Here is a 9946-nt window from a genome sequence, read left to right as displayed (position 1 = left end):
AGCTGGCGGGGGATTCCTCTGCCGGCACCACAGGAGGGGCAGAAGGGACTGGCCAAGGTCGGGATAAACCCTCCTGGTGCTGGAGAACAAAGCAATGTTCAGTTCCTCCCCTCTGCTCTCCCCAGACTGCAATAAGGTCACTGATCAGTGCCTGTCTTACTTCAAACGTTGTGGGAACATCTGCCAGATCGACCTGAGGTACTGCAAGCAAGTGACGAAGGAGGGCTGCGAGCAGTTCATAGCGGAGATGTCCGTAAGCGTCCAGTTCGGGCAGGTGGAAGAAAAACTTCTGCAAAAACTGAGTTAGTTAAAGGACTCGTGTAAATACTGGGGCGAGGGGGGGAAGGGACTAAGAACACGTAGGGATTTTATTTTCAATTGGGAACTTGGAATATCAGAAAATGCCGCGATTGGATTTTACAACTCTTGTTGAGGAGAGAACAACGTGAAACTACCCATGTTAAGAATTTCAACTTGTGCCACTAATTCAGTCCACCTGGGATGTCCTGCACTGGCTCTTATGCAAATTCATAAGGCGACTGTTACTGATGATAATTGTTCACACCCTGGAAGAGGACTGAGCTCCAAGAAATACTGTTATTTAAAGTACCACAGCATGTGCTTGGTAGTGTAAATTTGATTTCTGCTTTTCATTTCTTAAGAAAAAAAAAAGTTGGTGTCATTCAAGTGGACCACGCACTGCATTTCTGCCTTCTTAACACGTTTTGTTTTGTTACATCTTACATTATGCAGAACTATTTTTGTACAAAAATTGTTTAAAAATTATTTATGCAATGTTTGAATGCATTACCAGTGTTTCGGTTTTGATTGCCAATTTTTATCTTTACTTATGGTAGGCGAGAACTTAACCTATACTTCGTAGACAGTATCTATCTACAAACGTGCCCAGGTCAGGAAAAGTAGGTTCATACTTTCAACTTAAAGCATGTTTTAATGGAAGTTTATATCCTGCTTTGTATACTTCAGAAGTGACATAAGCATGTTGTGGAAATAAGGTGTAAATTATAGTTGAAGTAAAACACTTTTATCTGTATAGAAATCACCTTTTTCTCAAAATTTTAAAAGAATTCCAATTTCAGCTTTTGCACATAGGAGGGTTTCACTCTGTAGCATGAGCTCTTGTACTCAATATAAAATTAATTTATACAGTGAGTCCAGCAGTAGAATAAATGGTCAAACGTAGTCTCTCTTTCTTTGAAGTGTGAGTTGAGTTCTCATTTAAGGTTTATAACATGGTTATTTCCTGATTGTAAAATTCTGCATTCATAAGTGCCATTGTTGTACGGTGTTGTTTTCGTAGACCTTCCTGATGCAGTTTTACCTTTGTTGAATTTGTATAAACAATTGTACAAAAACAGGCGCTGCCTCTGTGCGTTTCTGTCAGGGCTGAGGGGGAGTGGCTGCAGGGAGTGCTTGGGCTCTGGCCCGTGGCTCTGAGCATTTTCCAGTGCATTGTTACATCCACATCTCCATTCCTCCAGCAGGCATCTATCTGCCCAGCTCAGGCTGGAGGAGCACTGACAGCTTGAGAACATTAAAGTTGGAGCTGAGTAATCCCCAGCACTCCCAGGGCTGGGTAAGAAAAGAGACAGAGGCTGAGAGAGCCCATCACCCATCTTTATTAAGTTTGAGTGGCTAATGAGCAGCATGGAAACAACAGCGAGGGCATGTCTGTCTTCATTAGCCTCCCCTCTGGACAGACTCCAGGAATTAAGTACCATTAAAAAGTTACTTCTAAAAAATAAAGCCATTGAGAGGTTTGCTCCCTTCTGAAAAATACCCAGTCAAGCTAGGAGCTGTGTCCTGTGTGAGGAGGAGCTACTTTCTCTCTTCCACACCAGCCTAACCCTTCACAGAACAAGAGCAGGTGCCAGTGCAGCACAGGTGCCAGCTCTCAGGTCCTGCACCCTCAGCCAAGCACAGCCTTGGCTCTGGAACTTTGCTGCCACATGGGAAATCAAAGGAGAAACAGTAACTTTGTTAATCAACTCTGCTTAAAGAATAACTGGACACACATGGTCCTTCCTCACCTTTTTTTTACAGTGAACTTCACCAATCCCAGTCATGGCCATGCTTGGCCCCAGGGATCCTGTTTTCGCCCCCGACACGAGCTACTCTTGCTGCTCCTTTCCGCAGATCGTTGCTCACAGACGTCCTCAAAGGACCATAACAATTCCTGCTCCAAGAGGACTTGTACCGCAGCTCACGGCACAAAGCCCAGCCTGACCCGGGGCCAAGGGCTGGCAGCAATAACAGGGCCCTCAGCAGCCCCTGGGAAGCTGGTTTGGGTGACTTGGCTGTGGGTGAAAGTCTGTGAACAGGAGGTTTTAAACAAAAACTGTTTGCTGTCCCTGCTCCTGCCTCCCCCTCCCCAGTTAAGGTTAGTAACACCATACATTCCATGTTAGCAGCAAGGAGGTGGTGCCCCTGATCAGGATTCACAGTAACATCAGGCTGTCGGCACATGGAGTACAATCATCACAGATTAATAGTTACAACAGGCATGAGTGGATTAAGGACCACGCTAATATGGTTTACTGTAATACCCCTTCTTAAAAAAATAGTTTATTCCTAAACTAAAAACCACTTAGTAACTGGTTTTTGGAGCCCACCAGGCAGAGCCCGCTGCAGCCCCTGAGCCCTGCAAAGTGATGGAGTGTTGCATACACTGACAGAGAACAGCCAAGACAGCACACGTGTCATGACAGACATTCAGAGGGAGCAATCAGCATCAAGCAAGATTGCTTAAGGGCTTCTGTGTGGGAACAGTTCATGGCAGTGCTTCCTAAGCCGTGTCCGACACCGGCACCGCAGCCACGCTGTCGGAACAGATACATTCTATCGTTAGGGAAAAGCTGAATAATCAACTGATATATTCATTGCTTCTAATGCACTAGAGAACACCACAGGCTAATAGGCTCAAGCAGAGGTGTTTGCTGACCACTTGCCAAGTGCTGAATGCGTAAGGACAGGTGAGATTCTTCAGAAGAGAGCAAGAACTGCTGTAAACAGTTTGACTCCAACAATCTGTGGGGCTGTAAGGTCAGTGGGGCAGCGCTGCTGCTGCACGCACAGGCAGCACCTGGACCTGCCCAGCCCCGCACTGCAGGAGCTGCTTGAAAAACCTTTCACCAACTTCTTCTACATCTTGATGTCGAAAAGGCCGAGTTTAACCAAGAACTACAACGCTGCCGTGCACCCCAGGGCCCAGCACTCCTGGCCACAGGAATCCTGCCCGGGGGACTCGGGGCAGGGCTGGGTTAGGATTTGAAGACGTGCACGGCCCGCACGACGTACTGGCGGCAGATGGGGCACTCGCTCATCCTCTTGCCACACTTGGTGCAGGTGACCATGTGGCCGCACTCCAGCAGCACGCAGTCGATCACGGCGTCCATGCAGATCCGGCACAGGTTCTCATCGTCCTCGTTCAGCTGCATCTTCTCCCCCTCTGGAAACCAACAGAGAGGGAGGTCACAGCTCTGGGGCCTGCAGAACCAGGGCAGTTCCAGCCCAGCCCCATCCCCTCACATGAGCTTTTTTAACCCCCAGCTACAAATTAATCGGTATTCCTCCAAAAATAAGCAAAGAAATAAGAACTAGAAAGCCTCTCAAGTGAACATCCAATATTTAGCTTCATTCTTTAAACCCAGAAACTATTTTCAATTCACAATGTAATGTCTGTGAAATAATGTGCTGGATTAAGATTCGGAGCATGTTGGTTTTTCATCTTGGAGCTCACTGTTTGGCAGAACGCTTTCCTCAGAAGATTAAACACAATAATAATAAAACAGACTAAGAAGTGGAAGCCTTAAGTAGGCCATAAAGGTGGCAGAACTGAATAAAACCTGTCAATTTTCATTGCAAATAGTCAACATCCCCATCAATACCTGAACATGCCATTAGACCGTGGTGAAAAAAATAAACATTAAAGTTTTCTTCCCAAGTTTTGTGTGAGCAGGAATTGGTCTGAGGACAAATTACACAAGTGAAAGATTCCAACTGCTGCATGGAGTAGAGGGTAGAACAACAGCCACTGAGCAGTAGCCACAGAACCACAAAATTTATCATGAACATGTGAACTGAGACCAAAACACTTGGACTTTTGTCACTGTAGATTTTAATTCTGCAGTAACAGACCTGAAGTGCCCTGATCCGCATGGCTACAGCACAGCTGTGGCTAATGTCCTGTGAAACCCAGCAAAGCACATGGAGGTGCCAAGTTTCAGTTCTCTGAGGAACCAGTTCTCAGTTGTGCAATTTTACCTTCACCATGAAAGCTGAGCTCTCCAAGCTTTGGAAGAAAGTCTCAAAAACCCAGCACAGTCCTGGAAAGCTTTGTTTAATCACTACTGTTCAGCTACTCTAGGGGCACCTTGCATTGTTAAAACCCATTTTCCAGGTGTTCCAGCAGAGCAGACCAAGCTCAGATACCGAGTTCTTCCACTGGCAGAACCAAACCAGAAACTGGAAACCAGGAACCCAGTAGTTGTAAGAAAGCGGAAATAAAGTATAAACCTACGTGTCTTGTGGTTCTCCTCATTCTCTCTGTATAGTCTGCTCACTTTTTCCACAAGTTCCCATTTTTCACAGCATCCTGAGTAGTTGACAAAATTACAGGCGAGTATTTCCTTCAGCTGCCGGACACTCAACCCTTCGATGTCTTCCAGACTGGAAATATCGGACAGGGATGCCCTCGCTCGCTTCCTGGACAGCCCCAGGGTCTGAAACACATCAGTTGTGTGGTGTTGAGCACCAGAGCTGGAGCACACGAAGCTGCAGCAGCTTGGCTAAAGTTTAATTCTTTTTGAAGCTAGTGTGTGCAGACATTCATTGCTCGACACAGCAAACTCTGGAAGAACCCAGAGCATGAGGCCAAATGTTGGCAGAGATCTAAAAGACTTTATGGTGTCACATGCCAAAAATCTATTCTTTGGATAGTTCATCTCACCTGCTCTTCTGCACTTTCTTCTTCTTCATTGTTTACAGATGTTTCCATTTGTCCCTGTGTACAAAATGAAACTCATCAGGATAAAAAACCATGTTATTCCCTTATAAAACACTTTCCTTCCTACCAAGGTGATCACAGGTGACAATGAAATGACATTTTGACGTTCCAATTGCTACTCATCAGTCCAGGTTTAAGTCACCTCTGACCTGAACTAGGAATCTTTGCTAATTATCTCCAGCTTTCAGGGGCAGGATACAAAAGGCATTTTTCCTGCCCCTCCAAACTGTACCAATTGGTGTTTTATTTTAAATCGAGACAGAACTATTAAAAAAAAAGATATAAAGTAATACTATTGCATAAAACTTGTTAATCACTGTACCTGTGAAGGTGTCCCACTTCCTGTGCTTCCTCTTCTGTTGGCAAGTTCTCCTGGATTTGACATGGATACAGACGTGGAAAAAGGATGGGTAAAAAAGCCCGAAGTCTGTGACCGTGACGAACGCAAGCTGCCAGCGTCCATGTCCTCCTCCGACCCCAACCCATGGTGGCACAGCACCAGGTCCACCAGGTCTTCCTTCTCTCTGCAGGTGTCCGTGGGGATGTTTCTGAGGATCAGATACTGACGCAGATCCTTCACTTTCAATCTCATTAGCTGAGGGCGCTGGAAGGCCGTTTCTTGCAGCAAGTGACAAGTGGAACATCTCCTGAGATTCTCTTGTAAGACTGAGCAAACGGAGCAAAAATCCTTCTTGCAGTCACAACACACGTGCTGAGGGGAGAGGAGGGAACCATTCAGCTGTGCATCACAGGAAACAAATCCAGGCCCTGCTCTCTCCTTCTCCAGGCTACAGAATTTACTGTTACTTCTTCCACTGTCAGTTGTGACAGACATCATTTTTAAGATTTAAGTCCAGCAAACTGCCCTGTCAAACAGTTTTGCAGGTGTCCCAAGAGAGTCCCTCACTCTTTTGACACTACTGAAGCTGATTTGTGGTTTTAGTAAAAAATACTATGAATAAACAGATGAATAAAGTATTCAAGTTGTAGATTAGACAACAAACAAAACTAAAACCAATGTCATGGTCTGTTAAAATACTTTTGAACATACTGTCACTGCTCCTTTCACATGTGTAACAGTATAACCCCAAACTTTACAGAACCTACTGCTTCCTCAACTGATTCCAAGAACTCAAAGTAGGGCTCGAATGTGAGGAATCACATGGGAGGGACACACTCCCAAAAGCCCAGATGTCACTTCTGAAGAAAGCTTTGTTCAAAAGACTCACAATACACAAAAGCTGGAATAGACAAGACTGTCAGCATTCCAGCTGCTGAACAAACCCAAACTCCTCAAGGTTTTCAGGATTACAGTAAATTAATATTGGCTTCAGCTATGTCCTTACACAACACTTAATTCAACAAAGCCTTGCCATGTGAATAGGACACATAAGGGGAAAACAACACACAAACTGAGGGAAGAGGTTTCATGATCATCTGAAAGAGCTGCAGAGGATTAGGTCACTGGCAGGAGAAAAGAACAATCCTGAACAGTTATGATACACAGAAATAATATAATATTAACAATCTCAATTTTATCTGCATTAACTCACCAACCTGCCTCCTAAGGAAGGAAGAGGCTGTTGGAGCACAACAGCACTGAGCAGAGCGAAAGCTGGTTAGGAAACAACCAGAACTGCATGAGAACTTCCAGAAAGAAGCTGGAGTTTGTGAGTTTTTAACTTTTCCATCACCCAGTTTGTTCACTCCAGTACTCAACCACTGTTTGATGCCATCTTCAAAACCAGATTTGCTTTACTGTTTAAGATTCTGAAGCTAATACGTATCTTACAAATCAGAGTCCATTAATTTTCAGGCCAGCCCAGATCCAACATGTCACTGACTAATGAACATCAGACTTATTAACTTCTAATCCTGGCTGACAGTAATTTCCTGTGACTTCAGAATAAGGCACTTCCTCCCTCCCTGCCTGTATCTGCCTCAGGTTTCTGAGAAACACACACTCATCTCTCAGCATGCCACAGATGCGTTCATAGGGGTAAAAATACTGTGCAATAAGAAATATACTCACTTTTTTCCTAAAAACTGAAAAGGAAAGTCCACAGGCTTTGCAGACGATGTTCGTGCCGGCTGCAGCAGGAGCTGGATATGCTGAGAAGTCTGTGCTTGGTGTAAACCTGAATGGGCCAGCACCTCCCCCAAAGCCAGCCTGCTGGCCACGGACTGCTCCTGTACCCATGACTTCATTCAGCAACCCGCAGCAGGAAGCCCACATGGAAGTAGCTCCCGCCTGAAAACATCACAAAGCAAACGCAGAGAATCAGTATCTCAAAGCCCACATCAGATGTGCCTTGCTGCTGAGGAGCTACTTCACTCCATCTGTCATCATCCCAGGAGCATGTGGTGCAAATTCCCGGAGCTCCAGGATTCCAGCACGCTCACGGCTGTGAGAGACCAGCTCCACTCCCAGCTGAAATCCAAAGTGGGAAAGATTTGCCTCTGAAAGGCCAACGCAGGCACAGGGAGCTCACACTCACAACTCCTTTTCTAGAGAATTCCCCACAAAAAGAGTCAGGAATTTGAGGAGTGATGCAACATCAGAGCAAGGAAGGAGTGACTGACAGCCCATTGTAGGTGAGGGGCAAACCCCGAAATGGTGACAGGCAGAAACTGCAACTTCTCATGATTAATGCAGAACTGTCCCTGCAGGATCTGCTCCAGAACTCATCCAGCTCTGGTATGACTCACAACAAAACTCTCTCTGAAATAACATTCCTGGTTTTCAAACTTGAAAACCAATCTTCATTAGAAGATAATTACAGTCTGGTTTCACTGAGAAGGAAATGTTTGTTCAAGACCTCCCTGAACCTCCTTGTTTTGTTGCCTTACAAAATGTTTAACAAAAGTTAAAATAAATCTAAATGAACTTACTTTCTATTGATTGGAATTCAGTTTTGAGTCACAGTCTTAAAACACTGCAAAAAATTCTGAACACATAAACAAAGTGCTACTTTTTATCCTTGGAAACCCTTAGCACTGGATTCTCTATCAAAAGTGCACAGTCTACTTGAAGGTGGAATTTGGACTCCAAGTTGGGCAAGTCACAAGTTTAATCACTGTCAGGTGGCTCCCTGAGACCTGCTAGAAAAAAAACAGGAGGGGCAAACACAATCACATCAGGTTCTCCCTGAAAGGAAGCTGACAGGTACAACTTCCTTTAAATTTTTTCCCACTTTTTTCTTTAACAGCAGTTCTCTTTTTCATTCCAGGACAGCATCTTTTTTTTTTTTTTTCCCCAAAGCACCAAGACAGAAAATAATTGCTTTTGAGACTTGTAATTCTTACTGTAAAACCCCAACCAACCAGAACACACACTTCAGCTCTGTAACGTGGTGCTTTAATTCCTGTAGTAGCTACACTAATTTCTAGATGAAGTTGCACATTTTCCCTGAACTGAACACAATCCTCTTACATTTTTGGGAACTTAATGCCAGAATAACTGGGGATAGGCCAGAACTTCTCCGTTCAAACCACAGAGCACAAAAGGTAAGAACAAGAGCTTTAGTTACAACATCAAACATACATTCTAATTAAATCCTCTCATCTGTTAAATCCACTCGTCATTATGGGTATTTCAACAGCAGAATTATCATGGTGTAACAAGAACCCTCTGTGCCCTGGACACCCCACGCACAGGACATCTTCCTCAGCCTCCTCAGGATGAACTCCAGCGGCCCTTCCCTCACACAGCTCACATCCCAGCCTCAAACTAAGGCTTGTTTTACACTCCTCCATTATAAACACTGTGGAAACTCATCAATATTAATTTCTCCTGGACAAAACATAATTATCCTAGCTTATTAGGCAAGAGGAATTAACTTTCCAGAAATACATCCTGAAAACCAATGTCAATCCAACAGAGCTCCGAGTTTTAAAACTTGGAGCTTCTGAAAAATACTTTCTCTCATCTTTAGGGAAAGCTGTAGCACAACCATTCCTCTCATTCATCACCTATTCTTCAAAACTGAAGAGCTAATTATGTATCTACAAGATTTCAAAACAGCCTCATATGCATAACGGAAAAATAAAATCATTAACCAAAAGGATCTTTCAAAATTCATCTTCCTTTATTACACAGCTATGGCCTGTTTAGGGGGTCACAGCAGCAGCAGGACACACAATGACTAAAAGGACGTGACATTTGATACCACAACCCCGGCCTGAGAGTTTAACACCTGCTTCTTAGACTTATTTTATTCCAGAGCCTGTAACAACTGTTCAGACATCACTGTCAACAGCAAACATACGTATTTTTAGGAACTTTTTGTCACCCATTTTGGACACAAGAATGCTGTTGATATCTTTATCTTGCTGCCAACCACTCACTTAAGGTGAAAGGTAGGGCTAAGTGGGCATTAATTTTCTCCTTAACCTACATCACCTGTGGATTCCTTCTATGCCCTCAGGTCATGAACTGATAACTGAATTACAGTGTCTAGGCTCTCCATATTGCTCGGTAAAAGAAATGACACCGTGCTGAAAAGCACCAACACAACACGCAAATTAAACACGCTAAAACAAAAAAAATCCCTCTCTTGAGAGTTAATCAAAACAATTCCAATTTCTGCACCAAAACTATCAGTCTCCACTGCCATGGACAAGCTGCCATCGGTATCTTCCCTCCCCATACCTTATGTGCATCTCACAGGAGCAAAATGCTGCGTTCCAACTTCTCTGCTGTTGCTTTTCGCTTTAAGGGTGTTTAGTTACCTGATGAGGATTTCACCTGCTGCTCCTGCCACGCCTGTGCAAGCTGGGTGTGCTACCAAAGCCGCAGAACGACAGGAGAGCGGCGCGAGGGATTTACTTTTAATCATTTTAACCGAAACTTCCTCTTTACACCCACCCTTAGACCAAGCAGAGCTTTTCCGGGACGGCACAACAGCCCCGGGCGCGACG

General features: G+C 44.5%; 2 protein-coding genes across 10 annotated transcripts in view; one reads left to right on the top strand and one right to left on the bottom strand.

The window, feature by feature from the left end:
- Positions 1-1378, top strand: part of KDM2B (lysine demethylase 2B) — a 114076-nt gene extending 112698 nt beyond the window's left edge. For all 7 annotated transcript variants that reach the window (XM_017734795.1, XM_008634048.2, XM_017734794.1 and 4 more), the window contains one exon: positions 126-1378. In XM_017734795.1, coding sequence (XP_017590284.1) covers positions 126-307 — 182 coding nt within the window. In that variant the 3' untranslated portion in view covers positions 308-1378. The remainder of the gene's footprint in view (positions 1-125) is intronic.
- A 239-nt stretch (positions 1379-1617) lies between these two features.
- Positions 1618-9946, bottom strand: part of RNF34 (ring finger protein 34) — a 13276-nt gene continuing 4947 nt past the window's right edge. Inside the window, exons 1-6 of one of the 3 annotated variants that reach the window (XM_017734801.1) lie at positions 9758-9896; positions 7059-7277; positions 5349-5738; positions 4970-5023; positions 4541-4742; positions 1618-3469 (exon numbers count right to left, since the gene is read on the bottom strand). In XM_017734801.1, coding sequence (XP_017590290.1) covers positions 3282-3469; positions 4541-4742; positions 4970-5023; positions 5349-5738; positions 7059-7262 — 1038 coding nt within the window. In that variant the 5' untranslated portion in view covers positions 7263-7277; positions 9758-9896 and the 3' untranslated portion in view covers positions 1618-3281. Of the gene's footprint in view, positions 3470-4540; positions 4743-4969; positions 5024-5348; positions 5739-7058; positions 7278-9677; positions 9701-9757; positions 9897-9946 lie in introns of those variants that run through there. The other 2 variants (XM_008634046.2, XM_017734799.1) reach the window with 2 other exon arrangements.

This window comes from Corvus brachyrhynchos, unplaced genomic scaffold, assembly GCF_000691975.1.
Source record: "Corvus brachyrhynchos isolate BGI_N302 unplaced genomic scaffold, ASM69197v1 scaffold114, whole genome shotgun sequence".
In the NCBI taxonomy this organism is placed as follows: Eukaryota; Metazoa; Chordata; class Aves; order Passeriformes; family Corvidae; genus Corvus; species Corvus brachyrhynchos.
This window is presented reverse-complemented; position numbering and strand designations above follow the sequence as displayed.